General features: G+C 41.8%; 1 protein-coding gene across 1 annotated transcript in view; it reads right to left on the reverse strand.

The window, feature by feature from the left end:
* Positions 1-226: 226 nt before the first annotated feature.
* The window catches only part of SPATA18 (spermatogenesis associated 18), a 59,799-nt gene continuing 39,846 nt past the window's right edge, over positions 227-20,179 (reverse strand). Inside the window, exons 12-20 of the mRNA XM_087864139.1 lie at positions 18,580-18,675; positions 15,598-15,849; positions 13,763-14,069; positions 12,018-12,176; positions 11,010-11,185; positions 7,285-7,408; positions 5,395-5,478; positions 2,808-2,856; positions 227-2,502 (exon numbers count right to left, since the gene is read on the reverse strand). Of these exons, the coding sequence (XP_087720265.1) occupies positions 2,495-2,502; positions 2,808-2,856; positions 5,395-5,478; positions 7,285-7,408; positions 11,010-11,185; positions 12,018-12,176; positions 13,763-14,069; positions 15,598-15,849; positions 18,580-18,675 (1,255 nt within the window). The 3' untranslated portion in view covers positions 227-2,494. The remainder of the gene's footprint in view (positions 2,503-2,807; positions 2,857-5,394; positions 5,479-7,284; positions 7,409-11,009; positions 11,186-12,017; positions 12,177-13,762; positions 14,070-15,597; positions 15,850-18,579; positions 18,676-20,179) is intronic.

Consider the following 20,179-nt stretch of genomic DNA (forward strand, 5'->3'; position numbering starts at 1 on the left):
AGCTACATTATAAAATTGCAGCAATCACAAGGTCAACCCCAGAGCAGGGAAGCAGTCCAGATTTCCTGCATGAATTGGTGGCCCTGGTTCAGACCTGACAGAATGGAGATGGGCAAAGGCTATTGCTGAACTTGGGGATCTGGAAAGAGAGCATCTCATTGCAAAGAACCTGCAGATACAGAAGCACTCTTTTTCTTGATTTTATTATTAGATGTTAAGCCAATAATACAGAAATTGACATTTACCAGTTTACAAAGTAAGAGCTTTGCATATTTCAAAGTTACTAAGGTTAAGGTGCATGCCCAGATGAGACGAGTATAAGTCAGCCTCCTTTGATTTTGTGGATCCTTTCCAAAAATTATTTTAGACTCTTCACCATTATTCCCCGTGTGGTTACAGTTCAAATCAGAGACTTGAGAAATGACAAGTGGCCAGACAGGGTACAGAGCAAATAAACTGAGCTATATGTGAACATTTTCCAAATCAGGGCATGTGTTCCCCCATTCAACTCCTAAAAATGAATTCTCATTGCTTCGTGAGATTTTAGAAAAGGTTTTTTAATATGTGACACACAGTAAAAGCTGCATGGTTTCAATGTACACCAACTTTTCCAGAGATGCACTTACTATGTAAATCAAGGCATGACTAAGATTTTGTTCAAAACTTTATCAGGAGTTGTCCACCATTTCAGAATATCATATCCAACGCTGTTGTGGTATCGCCAATACAATGCACATTGATCTGCTCATGACTACATACAGGTGTAAGCCTCTGATGACTTAATCTTATCTTCTAGGATGGCAATACCCAAGCTTTCTTACTGAAATACGTGTTATTAAAAACTACTTTTCCTTTTTTCTGCTTCGTAATAAAGTTAGGATACTATACTCACTGTTTAAAAGTATATATGCATTTGGATCATATGAACACTGAATTTTACTTCAGAATAACCAGAATATTTGTCATAAAGAGGCACTGAACCTGGGAGCGTTGAGAGAAAGACTGATCTCATCCAACCTACGCACTCTAGAATAAAACTGAGACTCAGAGAGGTGGAGTACCTTGCTCAAGGCCACAAAGCAAACTGATGGCCAAGTCAGAACCGGAACTACCTGAACACCAAGCCCTCCTTCCAGCAGGCCGCCTTGCCTCAATGCGATGACTGCCTAAAAATACACAGAGGGGGAAAATGAACCTCACGCTTCAGAATGAAGTTGGTAACCATTAGACCCAAGGGACAGGGATGGAGGGGGTCTCTCCTCATCTCTAGCTACCAGCACAAGGGACAAGATGCTTTAGAGAAGTTTTTGCTTTGGGTTTTGGTTTTTGTTTTTGTTTTCACCTAAAAAGCCTTAGGTGCTAGTTCGGGCACTGAGTTTATGCAGACTGAGCTGTGGCCAATTCAGAGTTTCTCTCCAAAATGCACACAGAGAAAGCAGTCATTTGTGAGGCTTGTGTTTAAGACCACATTAAAGTGGGGCGGGGAGGCAGGGAGCAGACAAAACATTACTTATCTTGGGAAAGCTGCGTTCCATTATTACATTGAACTTGAACTTTCTCAACAGTCCTTCACGGTAAAGAAATCAAGGTATATTCGCTTAATTTAAAATCAGTACGTGGTACCCCTCGTTTTAAGCCCCAAGGTTAGGTATTTTTAGTCAGATGCAGTTCTTAGGAGGTCTGAACTTGTGAACAACTAGATGAAATCAATAAAGCGCACGTCCAGGTCGCTTCTGTATGTAACACGCACATTGAAGCCGTATGAAACATTCCCAAGAGGTAAACAAAAGGGAATTAATTTCTCTCAAAGCTGGCTTCTAGCCAAATCACTTCTCCGCATTCATGGAGCAAGAACATTCTCTCAGGTAAGTAGCTTTGGCACTGGTACCCAACTAAACCAAACAGGGCATTCCCAAAGCAGGAAAAGAGAAGCAAGCCAGGGAACTCCATTCTCTCTGAGATCAATGCCATCGACACACAGCCTGAATCACTGCTACTAGGACAAGTTCCCCAGCCTGGGGTTAGGGCTGTCTTCAAACAAAAGAAAATTAAAACACTCAATATCGTTCTCAAGCTTTAAGCTAATACCAGCAATTATAATATTTCTGATCAATCTGTAAACTAAACTGACTCTGTCTTTTGAACTCCGCATGGTAAAGATCTTCCACTTTCGTTTCTAGAGTTGCCATGAAAGAGCCTAGTATTTGAGGATGAAAACCCTGAGGGACTTTGCTTCAAATGAATATGATCCTAAACACCTATGTAATCGTTTTTATCAAAGTAATGGAATTTGTGTCTAGAAGACAAAATAAAATGCAATATATCTGAAGTTACAAACACGCCAAGCCAAGACATTTAACTCTCCGTGTGGAGGGATACACAGAATTGCGTTTTCACATTATCTTAAGTGAGTGCTGAGGCAGGCACGGGAGACAGGCACGGGGGAAGTCGGCTGGCGCAGACGTGCTGTAGCGGAGGGCCATGTCTGCCGGCTTTAAAACCCTAGGGAGGAAAACAAACAGTCCGTGATTATGGTCACTTCCTTAGACTTTTTTTTGGAAGAAACTAAATGAAACTGGGGTGGTCGGTCTGGGTTTACATCGATAAAACCTCTCAATCAGAGGCTCCTCCCGTGTCACCCATGGCACCTGCTTGGGCACCATCCATGGGAGGGCCCAGAAACGAAGGTGTGAGGTGCAGGTCAGAGATGTTCCCGGGGAGGCGAAACATGCGTTTTGTTGCACGGGGCTGAGTGCTAAAAAGAGCAAAAAACAGAAGACTTGTTCTGTTTGAACCATCCCACTTACTTGGTGGCAATCCACATCTTATTGGAGAAGGGCTCCGGCTTCGAGATATCTGGAAAATATAAAAGAGTCACGTGAATGAGACAGTAGATGGAGCTCAAAGAATGAATCCCTTTGACGTTTTATTCCTAAAACCAGCTGAATAGTTGTTCTGAGGCACTTTAGAACTATGATGTCCCTGAGGCTGAGATTCCTCTCATACGTCCTGAAATAAATGGGCACTCAATTTGGTTTAAATCGTGTCATTCATTAAAATCTAGGCTCATTAGCCTAAGTTTGTCTGTTTGCTTGTTTGTTTGTTTGTTTGTTTGTTTGTTTGTTTTAATAGTTGCTGAAGACTTTGAGACTGGATGCTCAGTGGCCATACTGAATTCAATGCTTTCCAGAAAATAATTATTCATAGTAGTACAATTAACCAATTAGAGCTGAAATGATCAAATACTCGCTACCAGATTTTTATATCAATCATGTCATGTGTCCAAAACCCTGTCCTATGAAGGAGGGTCCCTGGGGAGCCAGAAAAGAATCATTTTCCAAATCTCACCTTTGCTTTCGCTAAGCAAATACTAACCTTATTTAAAAATCTCACCTAATGCTTTTACTGCCTATACTTACAAATCTGTTGTGGTTCAGAAATAACTGACTACAAGCAACATTCTTGCTCTGAGCTTTCCAAAACTTTAGATAAATACACACTAACAAAGAAGAAAGCTGTTCTGGATGCCTCAAGACCTCAAATAAGCCAAAAACCAGACTAACTAAAAATATTTGTATTTTATTTTGAAGGTTGTACCCAATCATTGTAAGGAAAGGATGGTGGAAAGGGACAGAAAGTGGGCAGTGGTTTCACTGTTAATAATATATTTTAGGGGCGCCTGGCTGGCTCGGTCAGTAGAGCATTGGACCCTTGATCTCAGGTTCATGAGTTCAAGCTCCACATTGGGTATGGAGCCTACTTAAAAAAAAAAAAAAAAGAATATATTTTATTCTCATCTAAAGTTTAAATTATTTGGCTCTTCCTTGGGCACAAAGCAGGAAAGAGAAACAAGGGGTGTGAAACACACATACGGGCTTTATCAGAGGGACATTGCCCACCAATAAGCCTTCCAGTGGGAGTCCAGAGGAAAAATCTGCCATAATTATGAGCACTGTAGGTGTCTAATACTGCTCTTTGATAAGCCATGTCCTCTTAGAATAAGGAGATTGTGATTCTCCCAGGATTAAATTCTCAAGATTTCTTTTTTATTTTTCAGTCCACTAAATGCACTATCGTTTTGCTTTTACCCACTGTAAATACTTATTCATGGATACGGACAAGTAAGTTATATTAAAAATCTCCAAGAGCAAAAGATCTGTGTTAGACACATGCCTTTTCCATTCACAGACTATTTCCTTTTTCTGAATATTCCTCCTTAATTTCCCAGCTCATTGAAATTCCATCCATTCTAAAAAACCGGATTGAGTACCAACTCGCCCATGAGCCCCTTCCTCACTACCAAGTCCAGAAAGAGTCCCTACCTCGTCTCACGGCTCTAGTCCTTCATGCCTCTGTATGGACGGTGGGATATACCACACTCAGTTACTTTGTTTAAATCACATTCTTCTTCCTGTACTGAAACCCATTCAGGGAAGAGACCATGGTTTTGTCATGTTTGTATCCCCCCTGCAAATCTAGCATCCATCAGAAAAGGAAGGAACATTCGGTAAAGAGCATGCTGAAGTAATAGATGCTCCCTGAACTCAGAAAAGGAGACCTTTATAACAGAAGGTGGGGGACGGTTGTTTTTGGTTTTGGTTTTATAGCGGGAGTTGTAGAAGTTTATAGCTAGAGTTGCATTACTAGAGATAATTTCAGAGAAGTGGAGCCCTGCCAGCTGTGGTTCTCCTCCACCTTTCCCTAAACAAGATTGAACAAATATTTAAAGAATTTTTATTTGAAGGAACAGCAAATCGTTACCCTATCCGGTGTCTAGACGTCTTGGTCCAGTCCTGTATTCCAAAGGCATTGACTAAATATTATTTGTTGAATGGATCAACATTGGTGAATCATAATAATGTTTTTGGTTTTCAAAAATGTTTTTGCTGTAATTTTTTTTTTGACAGAGGTATTAGTAATCGTCCCAAGAACTGATACACAAGGAGACCAATGTGTTTCTTCCTACTTTGAAGTGTGGAGGAAAATTAATACCCACAATGCCCTTTACACAGTATTGAAATCCAGACCATTTGAGCAATTTCTCCAAACTCATGCGGTAAGTTGAAGAGGAACCAAGGACCTGTGTTTAGGTCACTCCCATCCTCTGTTCAGAAGACTATATCTATTGCCCCTTTTCATTCCAAAACAAAAATAAAGCTACAAAATATGTAAAGTCTATTATTCTTTGAAGTAATTAAGAAAAACACAACCTCTACTTCCTTCTTTCTAGAATGATAAATTCCTTAGCCCAAGGGAGCATAAAAATCAGTTTGGGGTTATTGCAACAGGTTCTCTTTCTACCTATAGACTTATAGTCACCTCTTACATAGGTGATTATTGGAGATAAGAGTGTCGACCATAAGATAGTTCGTGTAAAAATTTTTAGATATATACCGTGCTTAAACCAATACGGCTACGGGGGTAGATGGGACTTAAACTCCTGCTTCGACATCGACTTACAGATCGCACTGAATTCCACTAAAAAAAAGAGAGAGAAATAGTAGTTTGTGAAAGCTCACATGGCTTAAAACAATACGCATATCCCACAGAACGAGAGGTTTTGCTCATATGATTACACTTGCCCACTACCGGGCATCAATCAGCATGAGACACACTCCTCACATCTTATCTCTGCCCAATATTTGACAATAACTTTAGGGTATTTCTCAGATAAAATCCCATTACAGTGAACTTTGGAATATTCAAGTCCTGGTGTTTGGTGCTTATTTTGATGAGTAAATTGTTAGAAATTACATTCAAGCTGGCCAATGTCAGAGAATGTAAGCCTCTGTGGGCAGGAATTTGTCTCTTTTGTTCATTGCTGAATCCCCAGCACCTAAACACAGTGCTCAGGTCATAAATAACTATTGAATTAAATAAATATTGTTGCATGAGATGAATTAATGAATGAGGGAGGGAGGGAGGGAGGGAATCACCATTGCTGCCCATCTACTAACTAAATTAATGAATAAGAAAACGATATGGACTATAATGAGATTTTACTAGCAAAATCCTTCCTACAAATTTCCCTTCATTCAATTTTTTCCTTTATCCCAAGTACTTCCTTCTAGGATTTTCACATTTTGTTTTAGGAATTTAAGCTGGGGTAAATGTTGGTGAGATGTTTGAGGAGAGGAAGAAGAAAGTTAAAATGCCTACTTGATGTAGAACATACAAATCGTGGCTATTTCCTCTCCCTCCCTTCCAAACTGCACTACAGAGAGTCTACAATTAGAATTTCTTAACAGAAAGTGATAGTTGCAGGAGCAAGAAGCGTGTTTTATGAGCTCATTCATCACAGACCATGTGTGGCTATCAGATCAACCCAACCCAATTTCTGTAGATTCAACTTTCATAGCACAAAATATTTTATTGAGATACTATTCACTATAGTGGAATGTTTAAGCTGCAAAAACTCTTTAAGTTCTTTTAAAATACTCTACTCCTGTTCTCCCTTATATTGTGCAAACTGCCACTGAAGCACTTCCCTAGTCTCTCGTTCAAACAGAACACGAGCTGAGTCCACCCAAATGGTGGCTTTGCACTGGACTGAAGAGCTTCCCTTTAGAATTCACTTAATTCTTTCTAGGACGGGCAGGATAAAAACTCCATCGTGTCAACTATACAGAATATCCAAGCCCCCGTGGCCACCCAACTCCCACCACAACACACTTTAACACACTTCCGTGCCGATGACTCCATTTTAAATGCTGCCCAATTATTTACCATGTTCAAAACATTTTACAACCAATGCATATAGGAAGCAACCCTCCAAAACTGATGGGCTACTCTCTCCCCACCTCCTCTGCCTTCTTTTTTTCATCCCACCCCCTCCCTATACATCATACCAAGGAGAGAAAAACAGAGCACCTTCATCGTTTCCCAACATGGATAATTGTCAGTAAAAATTTGGCCAACTGTTTCCTGAAAGTTAACTGAACACTTCCCAATGCTTAGAATTATAGAGGGTCCCCGATAAGATGAGCTCAAAGGCTTTGCCCTTATAATAGCATATTTCTGAGATGGAGGAAGCAAATATGACTAATTCCATCTTATAAATAAAGCAACAGACAAAGAAGTTACTGCCAGGAAATTATGAGGAATCATGGAAGAATCAAAGAAAAGAATCTCTTCTTTCCCAGCCAGTCTGTTTCTTCTCCTTGGTATGAAACCTTATCAAGCAACTCTTTAGACTTCCTCTATAGAATCTCTGGGTTTATAAATGTTCTCGAACTTGTGAATCAAACACTTGGGATGAATTGTCACTATGCAAGGCCACCGTACAAAAGCCCCTCTCTTGGTGACAGCTTCTCCCTTCATAATGACACAGTCATTCTCCATGAGAGCAGGCCACACGTGATAGAGGACCAAGGGAGCAGTGAAATCAGAGTCATAGCTGCGACGGTACCTATTTTAAACACACAAAAGAACAAAAAAGAGAAGTTAAGCAATGAGGTAGTGTAACTGGAGGACATCAGTGTAAATTTTCATTTTTTATTATGCTCAGTCTAGATGAATATGGATCCTGATTCTCTCACTAAAGAGATGGTTGTGGGTTCTTAGAATAAGAACCAGTGATAACAAGGACCCAACATGGACTCACATAGAATAAGTGACTAAATAAGTGACTAATAAGAACTAAACTCGTCCCTTCCCTTCTCAGAATTACAGGCTACAGTTCAGAGAAACACTAGAGACGGAGACCATCTGAAATCCTGTAGGCATCCTGAAAGATTTCTCATGCTATCTTTGTGGGAAAAATAAGAGAAATATAGGTGGACGATTGACTTAAGTGGATTAGAAATTGGTTCAATGATCATACCCAAAGTAAAATAATTAATGAGCCAATAAGACCTTGAATTTGGCTCCCTCTCAATCCTTTGATAAGTAACATGTTCATCAATGGCCGGCATGAACTATAGATAAATCACTCAAACTCTAGGGATGGGTAGGAAAAGAGGAACAAATGACAGTATCAGAAAATAGCTCAACAGACAGGAACAATAAGACAACTCTAATAAGACACAACGTACTAATCAGACATATGTACTGTGGGTACATATGAGGTTCCACAATTGAGTCCAAAAAGGATATAATTGCACAGATAAAGGTGACAAAAGGCTGAATCGTACTGTATAAGTAAGAATAACAGGTTTCAGTTTAAGTCAAAATGATCAACAACAGTATTATACTACTGGAAAAAAAAAACAGAAAACATAACACTAGTACAAATTAGCTGGATTAATAGAGAGTAAGAATGTAAAGGGTATTAGTTCCTCTAAGCTGCTCCGTTCAAAGCAGGGGACTACATTCAGTGTGGACACTGAAAAAGGAATGCTCAGAAGAGCATGGAGCACAGGCTAGTTAAACTGATCTATGAGGAAGTCTCAAATCCCCTTTATATGGAAAAAACCAAAGCCATGAGGCCAGAAGTAGGAAGATTTGAGTAATTGCTTCAAATATGTGAAAGGCTACCAGGTGGTTTTTTGTTTTGTTTTGTTTTGTTTTATTTTGTTTTGTTTTGTTTTTTTAAGGATTAAACTTGTTCTGTGAAGTCCTCAAAGTAGAACCAAATAGTCATTCTTAGGAACCCTAGTTTCAGCTCTACAGCCTTCCAGAGGTGCAGGCTACAGCATGTCCCAAGAGGCAGCACCTTCTATCTGATTAAAGGCATGGAAGCAGGAGGTCCCCAGAGGTCTGTGAAACATGCAGATTCCATAAACTAAAGTGGGTGAACATTTCTGAGTGGTTCTATGCATTCTCCCAAGGAGAAAGGGATAAAGGGAGTAGATGAAGAGAATATGTTCTGTGAGGAAATCAAAAGGCTTGATTGCAGTGTAATGTTCTAATAGCAGCTCTTCCATAAGTGGACACATGTTAGGAGAGATGATCTGAAAGAAACTAGAAACAGGGCAATGGCAGGAAAATATGGCAAGCTAGAAGGCAATTGGAAACACCATCATTGTGATTTGGATAAGCAAAAGAAAGGTATGTAGTCTCTATCATCAATAGCTTATAGGGATATTGGGCCACCATCACCCATAACTCTACAAACCGAACAAAGACCAAGAGCTAGCATTTCCTGAGTGCTCACTACATGCCAAGCAGTGTCCTTACAAAAAAAAAAAAAAAAGATTGTATTTATTTATTTGAGAGACCATACACAAAGATAAACTCCAAATGGATGAAAGACCTCGATGTGAGACAGGAATCCATCAAAATCCTAGAGGAGAGCATAGGCAGCAACCTCTACGACATCGGCCACAGCAACCTTTTTCATGACACATCTCCAAAGGCAAGAGAAACAAAAGATAAAATGAACTTGTGGGACTTCATCAAGATAAAAAGTTTCTGCACAGCCAAGGAAACAGTCAAAAAAACTAAGAGGCAGCCCAAGGAATGGGAGAAGATATTTGCAAATGATAGTACAGATAAAAGACTGGTATCCAAGATCTACAAAGAACGTCTCAAACTCAATATGCGAGAAACAAATAAACAAATCATAAAATGGGCAGAAGATATGAATAGACACTTTCCAATGAAGACATACAAATGGCTAACAGACACATGAAAAAATGTTCAAAATCATTAGCCATCAGGGAAATTCAAATCAAAACCACACAGAGATACCACCTTATGCCAGTTAGAATGGCAAAAATTGACAAGGCAAGAAACAACAATTGCTGGAAAGGATGTGGAGAAAGGGGATCCCTCCTACATTGTTGGTGGGAATGCAAGTTGGTACAGCCACTGTGGAAAACAGTGTGGAGGTCCCTTAAAAAGTTAAAAAGTTAAAAGTTAAAAAGTTAAAAATTGAGCTACCCTATGACCCAGCCATTGCACTACTGGGTATTTACCCCAAAGATACAGACGTAGTGAAGAGAAGGGCCATACGCACCCCAATGTTCATAGCAGCATTGTCCACAATAGCTAAATCGTGGAAGGAGCCAAGATGCCCTTCAACAGATGACTGGATTATTTGAGAAAGAAAGAAAAAGGAGGAGTAGAGAGAGAGGGAGAAGCAGATTCCCCGATGAGCAGGGAGCCTGAAGTGGGGCCCGATCCCAGGACCCTAAGATCTGGACCTGAGCCAAAGGCAGCCGCTTAACCAACTGAGCCACCCAGGCGCCCCCATGTCAAGCAATATCCTGACTAGTTTATCTAAATGAATTCAACTAACCTTCTCCAGCCCGAAGGAAGGAGGTATTATCATTTCCCCCATCTGACAGGGAACTAAGGAACAGAAAAATTAAGTAGCATGCCCCAGATTATAGAGCTAATGGGTGGTACAGCTGGGATTTGAACCGGAGCAGCTTGATGCCACAGGGTCAAGCCTCAGAGTGTTCTTAACCGCTAGCTTGGCCTCCTCCCAATAATCTCCAGTAAAATGTTTTAAATTAATTTAATTTCTTCTTATTTATGTAAGAAACACTTACTCTGTAAAGGTTGATAGAAATCTAATGGTCCTAGAGCACCTCAAATGCTAGTGTGCACAAGGGACAGCTAGGTGTTTGTTAAATGGCAGATTCTTGAGCCCCACTCCAAACCTGCATAAAATACATGCGGTGTGATCCAGGAACCTGCCTTTTTAACAAGACTTGAGCGATTCTGACACAAGCGATATATCTCTATGCCAGACTTTGAGAAACCTGGCCTAAACACTGCAGTAGAAACCAGTAAAAAGTAATATACATTTGGATGTGTGTAACGCCTTTTGTAGTGTTCCAGACAGGTTCCAGGTACTCATTAGTTCTCCCCAAGACCATTATAGTCAATGGAAATGATAACATCACCTCTGAATCACATTTGACTGAGAAAGAAAATGACCCCAGGAGAGGGGTCTGCCCTGTGGCACAGAGAAGTATATGGCAGGGCCTGGAAGTCAGGTCGCGTCTGCCGATTTCCCCACCCAGAGTTCTTTTCCCTAAACTGTTTCCAGGAAATAGAGAAGAGGTTATTTATTATTTAAAAAAAAAAAATCCCTTAGCTTCTGCTCTTATGTCTCTTACTTGCAATCATTAAAAATTTCTCCATCTGCCCCAAATGCAATATCTAGGGGTGGGTCTAAAGCCTGCATGGCAAAGGCAATGCAACATATCTCCTGGATGAATTCACTGAGGAGGCAAAAGTCAACTTCAGGAGGAAATGAAATCTTGGGATTGACGTTCATGGCTCGGATCACATCCTGAAAAACAAAAAGATGGCATCACCTTGTTACCAATCTGGGACGAGAAGCTCTGACATCCATCAGGGCTGGGGGGAGGGGCACAGGGAAAGAGCACATGGGTAAAGATATTGTAAACTAGGAAAGCTGAACATGGGCTGGAGGAGAAAGACTCACTAATGGGGAAAGAGGAAAGATGATGCAGAGGACAAATGGCATACGAGAGGCCAAGTCTCCCCCCCAAAACTAAAGCCAACCCCTTTAGTGGCTTTTATTTATTATTTCCTCAATTTCCTATTCTGGGCAAGTATAGGAAGTGCCAACTTGTTCACAGTCTAGAATAACAGCAATTATAACAGCTTGCCCTTATTGCATGTTTGCTACGTGCCAAGTCTTGTGCGAAGCAAATTACTTGGTTGTTTTTCACTTAATCTTCTCAAGAACTCTATGGGGTCATGGCCATTGTTGCTCCCATTTAAAGGCTGGCAAACTAAAGCACAAACCGGTGAAGGAAATGTGCAAGGTCAGACAGCTGGTAAGTGGCACAGCCAGGATGCAAATCTACACCTACCTTCCCCAAAGCCATTGCTCTTAAGCACTACGGTATTCTATCTCCAGTCGTAAGAGCCCATCGAAAGACTAGAACTATAAAGGTCACACTACTTTTTCCCCATAAAATGTCTAAGAAACAGCCAATAATGACTGGTTCTACACAGTCAATTGGATGCTGCTCATTTCTGCTATCCCATTACATAAAAGCACTCCTGAGCACTGGGTGCATTTCTGAGTTATTAGAATTCCATGTAAAGAGCAGGAGCAAAACACCAGTCCCACTAGGAGACTCAGCACTTACATGAACACTGCTTTGGGAATCATATAGATCGAGATGACAAATGATATAATCCGAGACGGCATCCTCAAAGTTACTCGACCCTGCGAGAGATGGTGTCAACGATTTCCTCACACGGATTTTGAAATGTCTGAATGCCATCTTAGCTACGTGGAATGCCTCCTGCATGTAAAAATGCAGCAAATTTATTAGGCAGAAGAAGGGGAGTAAGGAAATCCAAAGCAAGGAATGAAGAAAGAATACCCACCAAAAATTCAACATTGTATGGGTCTTCTGATCACTAAACACAGTTGGTCAAAACTAATTTTAATCTGGGAGAAAATACATACCTCAATTTTGAAAAGTACATAAATACATCTACGACTATGCACATTCACTAATTTCAAGACAATCGATCATTGTTCTGGTAATCCTGAGTGCAGGAGGCAGCACAGTGCAGAGGTTCAAGGAAACAGATCATCTGTCGTTACATGAACACTAAGTGCTGGTTAGGGGCACCTGGGTGACTCAATTGGTTAAGCGCCAGACTCTTGATTTCAGCTCAGATCACGATCTCAGGGTCATCAGATCAAGCCCTGTGTAGGGATCTGTGCTTAGCAGAGTCTGCTTCCCTCCCTGTGCTCTTTCTCTCTTGGATAAATAAATAAATCTTTTTTTAAAAAGTGCTGGTTGATGCTATGATCCCACCACAATGTCATATTACTGGTCCAGAAATGCAATTATCTGTGTCTATGTTATACAAAGACACATATCAAGTATCTGGCATGTTTCCTGGCATATATGAATTCAACAAATATTTATTAAGTGCCTGTTATGTAGCAAGCACCGAAGAAATTCAGTTATGCATGAAAGGCATGGGCGTTAAGCTTACAGAACCTTAACCAACTTCTTAATGAAATGAACCACGGTTGGCAAACTTCTTTCTGTAAAGAGCAGGAGAGCAAATGTTTGAGGCTTCCCTAAAATAGATATAGTCTCTTATCACATTTTTTTTTTCGACAGTCGTTTAAAAATGTAAAACCATTCTTATATTTTTAGCTCTCAGGTGCTATTTTCCTTAGAAATAACAGGCCAAGACAAGATCTGGCCCACAGGTCATAGTTTGCTGACTCCTGAAATAAACTAACAAGACAGGATAATGTTCAGTAGACTGATAATTCTGCTCTCATACCAGTGTTTCGTTTTGTTTTTAAATATGAACCGTTCGCGTTTCTCGTAACGGACCCTTAGTATCTCAGTATGGTACCCACTGATACCTCTGCTCTGAGAGGTAAGGGTTATATACGGGCACTTTTAATCTGCCATCCTCAAGTAGCTCATGTGCTAGAAGTTTGTGTAACTACTCTTAGATAAATAAACAGAAGAGTTAACACAAGACCGCCTTCTGATTTTTTTTTGAGGAGGAAAGGAAATCAGTTGAAGATGCCATGCAAATCAACATAGTCTACATTCATTTGAGATCATCCTCTATTTATGGAAACTTCTTCAACAAATACCTGATCAATATAAATATTGATATATATGAATAGTTCTTGTGCGGAAAAATTAGCCACCCCAAATATTTGTAATGGAAGGGAGCGAGGGAGGGAGGGAGGAAACAAGCAAGCAGGTGGAAATCCCACCCTCCCTCTGCGACCTCAGGACCAAGCAGTCCTTCTAGGCTGCACCGTTCGGTTTCCCCAACTGCTGCGTCCCCGCGCGCGCACGCGCACGGGCCTCCACGGCGCAGGCACGTGGCTGTCACCTACCACGGTGGCGATGTAGATGATCCGCTGCACGGTCTCGGCTTTGTCGATGCAGCGCCGCAGCAGGCACTGCGCATCCAGGCGGGCCTGGGAATAGGCGTCGCTGAACCGGGACAGGAGGGCCGCCTTGCGCGCCACGTTGGACATTTTGGCGCGATTCGGGGACGGGCTCCTGATCTTTACGACTGCGGTGGAGGGGCTGGTGGACCGGCTGCGGCTGCGGCTGTGGCTGCGGCTGCGGCTGTGGCTGTGGCTGTGGCTGTGGCTGCGGCTGCGAGGGCCAGGGCTGGGAGTCCGGCTCCTGGCGGACCTGTTGGTAAGCAAGAACCAGCCGGAGAAGCACGCCGATTGACTTCTCCCTCATCCCTGGCCACACGAACTGCAAGGGATACCCAGGAGCCGTGCGCCCCGCTGCACGCAGGGAAGGCAGCTGTCCCCGCCACCCCTCTGCCAGGCATCAAATACGCGGTCAGACACTATGTCTGCACGGGGAATTTGCTCCTCATGTTATCCTTTAAGCAGCCCTCTGAGCTCAACATCGATTGTTGGCCATTTTATGGCCAAGGAACTAGAGGCTCAGAAAAGTAAAGTAACGCTGCTAGCAAGAGCCAGAGTTAAAGAGATCAGCTTCTCAGTATTTCTTACCCCAGCCTTGGGGTACTAACATATCACAGAGGCTTTATGGTATAAAACGGGATGAACACTCAACCGTGAGAAAGAAGATCTGCGTTCTCATTCTGTAGCGGTGGGACCGTTCGCACTCATGTCTCCTCTCCAGAGCCTGAGTTCTTACTACAACACGTTCGCCCTATTTCTGGGAGGGAGTGCGGGCTGAAAGATCCAGTGGGCTAATACATGTGCAAGTACTTGGTGAATTGTAAAGCACGGTATCAATGAACGGTATTGCTATCAAGTACAAAGTGAATTACCAAAGAAATGGGCCCCCAAGGAGGGAAGTGTAGAAGAAACTAAATGGTCATACAAAGCCTGTTCTGAAGGCAGAGCAGAGCGAAAGCCCTCAACAGTAGTGCGAGAAATACTGCAACCATGGCCAATTTTGAGCTACGGATGTGACATCACACTAACTTGCAGTGAGGCAGAAATGCAGAGAATCCATTTTTGGGAGCCAGTACAAGCTGGTACCAGCACAACATGGCAGAGTGACTCCCCAAAACGAAAGGCTTAAAGTGGCATTTAGGGGAATGGGGACCAGGTGTGGGAGTGGCTTTGATAGCTTAGATCGGGGCATGCTGTGGGCGGAGGGAGGTGGTGGGTGTTAAAATGAACAAGGAAAACGCTCCAAGAGAAATATCCTGCTCTGTCCTCACGTAACTCCGAATGACCTTTCGTAACATTCTGTCCATCAGTAGAAAGGGCTGTCACAAGAATACTCACCTACACACTCCATCAAACAAAATGAGATATAGAAACTAAAATGATAGGTGGTCATCCCAGAGAGGGAACTCCCAGGCCTCAGAGAACAGGACCCTCCTATTATGGAACATTCTTCCAGCATGGGTACCATGCATGCATGACAGGCCCACCCATAGCTGCTTTCAAGCCAAAGAACTATCCTCTCCTCTCACATATCTCTCAGATTCATTCCTTGGGCTTCCATGTCAGCTCCAAATGAATTAGTGCCCAAGCACTGACAATCCAGGAGGTATTTTCTCTCTCTGGAAGGGTGCAGTTAGAGAAAACAATCCCTCTACAATTCAAAGTTTCCCATATTGTGGGGGTTTGGGTGCAAGATGTCATTTCATTTTTTTTTTCCAAGCCACGCCTTTCCCACTACCAAAAGGAACGTAAATGAAAAGATCTGTGAGAATTTGTCAGACCTTCCTTGAAGCACAGATTTCTCAGCAGACAAGACAGCGATCTCGTCCTTCAGCGTTCGGAGCTGTTTCTCATAATCAGAAATCACTTCGGTCCGCTGCTCTACGCCCTGCTTGTCAATGCCCCGCTGGTCCAACCTCCTCTGCTCAGAGGTCCTCGGCTCTGAGCCTCTAGGCTCCGCACCCCGATGCTCCAAGCTTCTGTGTTCTAAGTTTCGGTGGCGGGAGTCCTCCTGGACTTGAAGAGATTTGAGCCTGAACAGGAAACAAAAATTAAGGAGGAAAGAAGAGAGAAGGAGGGAAGGATGGAGGAAAGGTAATGCAACCATTGCCATACCTAACACTAGAGGCTACTCTACTTAGCGATGCCATTACTGCGTTGGACAGCTCTGATGGAAATGCACAAGGAACAAACACAAATCGGAAAAGAGCAGAATCGCCAGGGTCAGAGGGCCACCACACATCTGCAGCTTGCATGGAAAAAGGCTCCTGAGAAAGGAATATGGATGCAGATCCTTCAGCAAAAGCAGAGTGGGCCTGTGGTCATCCTGTTCTCTGTTGGGCTGATCTGAACTGCACAGAACCCTGGAAGCATTGGACCTCCAAAACCTAGGTCCAGAAGCTGGCCAAAGATATAATCTCGTACCTTCATTAGCTCTATGATTCTCTGAATAGATGGAATGGGAATGGGGGGGGGATGACAATAGAAATGAAATAAGATGACAATACTAGGTGAAAGGGTGAATTTATAAAAATAATGTATTCCAGAGACAAAACTTCGAAAATAAACTTGGCACCCTTATAAAGATACAAAGAGGCATGGCTACCTAAAACAGGAGCAAAGCCACGCAAAGAGAATGTGCTGGGATGAAAAGGACAATGATACAAGATGAAAAGGTCAGGGCTAAGATTAAGAAGGATACAGAGAAGCTAAAAATGCAATAGCAGAATTAAAAGCTGCACTGGAACGGTAAAGAACAGAGTCGCTGCTATGGGAAATCACTGAATTATAGGGTCAAAGAGTCTGAGAAGGTCCCTCAAGTAGGAAATAAGAGATGAAAATGATGGTGAGAGGGGCGCCTGGGCGGCACAGCGGTTAAGCGTCTGCCTTCGGCTCAGGGCGTGATCCCGGCGTTATGGGATCGAGCCCCACATCAGGCTCCTCCGCTATGAGCCTGCTTCTTCCTCTCCCACTCCCCCTGCTTGTGTTCCCTCTCTCGCTGGCTGTGTCTCTCTCTGTCAAATAAATAAATAAAATCTTTAAAAAAAAAAAAAGAAAGAAAGAAAATGATGGTGAGAGCTCTTCCCCTAAGCAGCCTGAGGTGACCTCTGAAAATGGCCCGCTATTCGCTGGACCCAGAAAACCCTACAAAATCATGCAAATCAAGAGGTTCAAATCTTCGTGTTCACTTTAAGAACACACGTGAAACTGCCCAGGCCATCAAGGGTATGCATAACCGAAAAGCCACCAAGTAGCTGAAAGACGTCACTTTGCAGAAGCAGCGTGCGCCATTCCGTCGCTACACCAGTGGAGGTGGCAGGTGTGCCCGGGCCAAATAGTGGGGCTGGACACAGGGTCGGTGGCCCAGGAAGAGTGCTGAATTTTTACTATACATGCTTAAAAATGCAGAGAGTAATGCTGAACTTAAGGGTTTTGATGTCGATTCTCTGGTCATTGAGCACATCCAGGTGGACAAGCCCCAAAGATGCGGTGAGGGATTTACAAGGCTCATGTTGGATTAACCCCTCATGAGCTCTCCCTGCCATGTCGAGCTGCTCCTTACTGAAAACGAGCTGATTGTTCCTAAACCAGAACAGGAGCTTGCACAGAAGGAAAAGATATCCCAGAAGAAACTGAAAAAACAAAAACTTATGGCCCAGGAGCAAATTCTGCATAGAATAAATGGAAATAAAAATAAAAAGAGAGAGAGAGAAAAAGAAAATTATGGTGAGAGGGGAGATAGAAGTGGACAATTTCTATATTTCACTAATATGTGAAAATTATGGTGAGAGGGGAGATAGAAGTGGAAAATTTCTATATTTCACTAATATGTGAAATTTTACAACAACAACAACAAATGAATCCACAACCAAAAAGCAGAAACAGACGCATAAACACAGAGTACAAACTGGTGGTTGTCAGAAGGGAGAATGTGGGGGGATGAGCAAAGGGGGTGAAGGGGAGTGGGAGGTATAGGCTTCCACATATGGAATAAGTAAATCACAGGAATAAAAGGCCCAGCATAGGGAATACAGTCACTGATATCATAACAGCGTTGTAGGGTAACGGATGGTAGTCACACTTGTGAACATAGCATAAGGTACAGAGTTGTCGAATCACTACGCTGTACATCTGAAAGTAATAGAACACTGTGTGTCAGCTATACTTTGATTTAAAAAATTCAAGGAAGTTATAACCTTAAAGTATGTGCTTCTAGAAATTTATATTTAGAGGATAATCTGAAATGTAAACTAATATTCACGGCAATAACTATCACAATGTTATTTCCAATGTTTAAGGTCAGTATCAAAGTAAATACTCAATATTAGGGAAATATCTAAATAATGGAACATGATGCATCTATTTAAAACTAAGTTTTTCAGTATTTTTTCTTAGTAATAGAGAAAAACAATGTTAAGTGACAAGATGGGGTCCAAAATTGTAGTAATGCTTATGCTGATTTTGCAGTGATAACTCTATTTTTTAATGTATCAATTGGAAGAAATAGCAAAATGGTAACAATAACTGGCTCTGAAATTTTGAGAGGATCTTTGGGTTCCTCTCATACTCCAGCATATGGGAAATTTTCTATAGTAGCTAGCTAGCATTTTTGTAGTAAGAAAAATTATATAAAACATTAATTAAAATATTGCTGCCTTTCCTCTCTGTGAACAGCTTCCTTCATTTTATAACGGAGCACCAAAAGGCTAGATCCAAAGATCAATCAGCAGGCTGCAATAATCCTGTCATTTTTTTTTTCTTACTGCTTTTTGAGCTGATTTATTTCCTCCTCTGCAGCCAAAAGGGATATGGCCGATCTATTCTTGGTTTCTTCAAGAGTCTTTTCAGTTTCAGCCAGACTGTAAGAGAAATCAGTAACTAAAGACAGATATTCCAAAATTGGCAGGCTTTCCAAATCTAGGCATAGGTTCTCCCAGGAACTTTTGGCATGTGATATAAGTTCGACATAAACAAGATCAAATGATGAGACATCTGCATCCAATCGGAGGCCATTGTAAATATCATGGCGCGCTTGTATGCAAAAACATGCTAGCGTTCTTTCTCAATGTCAAATGCAAAGACATTACAGAGTGGCTACCACTAAAGGGCTATGTAATAATTATTAGAATGAAAAGGGCAAAGAAACTTGTTCACTTCCTCCTTCTCACCCTCCTAATTCATCTGCTCTAATCACACCAAATCTTCAGGCTGCCTCTCCCTATAAAATCTCCATGTTCTGCAATATCTTAATACCATTTTCTGCAGTATCCTCGTTACTTTGCACCGTAGAGTTGCATTTGACCTAATTCTCCCAGTCTTCCTAAATATAAAGAAAAACTTATTTGCCCGGCTACGAAGAAAGTCTTCCACAATCACACTTGACTACCAAATATTTCATGCCTCTGACTTCCGCCACTTACTCAGCATGATTTTCCTGAGTTTTCAACACAGCTAGGTCACTGTGAGTTTCAAGGACTCGCTTCATTGTAGGCAAATCCTAACAAATCATATTATTTCTTTAGGTCTATCTAAAATTTAAAAAGAAATGGGAGTGTATGGGTGACATTGGATGGAGACCAGTGGTTCTCAATAAAGTTGTGCTAGTCCAGTGAGAGATCATAGGCCGGCAAAGGTTTCTTGACTTCTTGGACCCTACTTCCCTGTACTCTTTAGGCTCTTTCATCTGAGGCTGAGAGAGTGCAGTTGCTATCTAAACTCACACCTGTCTTCTCCCTTCCTTTTAGATGGAAGAATGGAAGGTCAAACACTGGGGTCCTCACCTAGACAGTGAAGCAGACAGAGAAATAATGGGCTAGGAGGATTCTCACCAAGTCCCCACAGATCCCAGCCAATCAGGCAATACATGAGGTGATTTGATTACCCAATGTTCCTTCCTGTCTCCTCCTTCTCCTCCTCCCCTAACAAGTGCCCATGCAACCTGTGAGCGCTTGTGCAAATGTCACCTCTGACTCTCTCAAGCAAAGTGTGCTCCCCTTCTCCAGAGCACCTCCACCACTTGGTTCACACTAACAGTCTCATTACAAATACACTGTGAGCTACTTAAGGGCAAGAATTATTTTCTTATTTTTCTTTTTATCCCCAGCACCTAAAATAGTGCCTGTAACACAGTAGAGATTTTTTTAGCTGGAAAATGAATGAACACAATGTCTAAAGTCTTTTTAAAAATGCCGAAGTAGCAATAACTTCATAATAGGGCTACTGGCGATTAAGAGGAATTGCCATTATTTAATTCAAAGGTGACTATGTTACCAGTTTTTTAAAGTATACATGGAGGAAAAAAATGAACATTTTTGGCAAGAGAAAATTATAGAAAATTGAAAGAAGCAAATAGACCAAGAAAGG

This window comes from Ursus americanus, chromosome 8, assembly GCF_024610735.1.
Source record: "Ursus americanus isolate L20-20 chromosome 8, mUrsAme1.1.p, whole genome shotgun sequence".
In the NCBI taxonomy this organism is placed as follows: Eukaryota; Metazoa; Chordata; class Mammalia; order Carnivora; family Ursidae; genus Ursus; species Ursus americanus.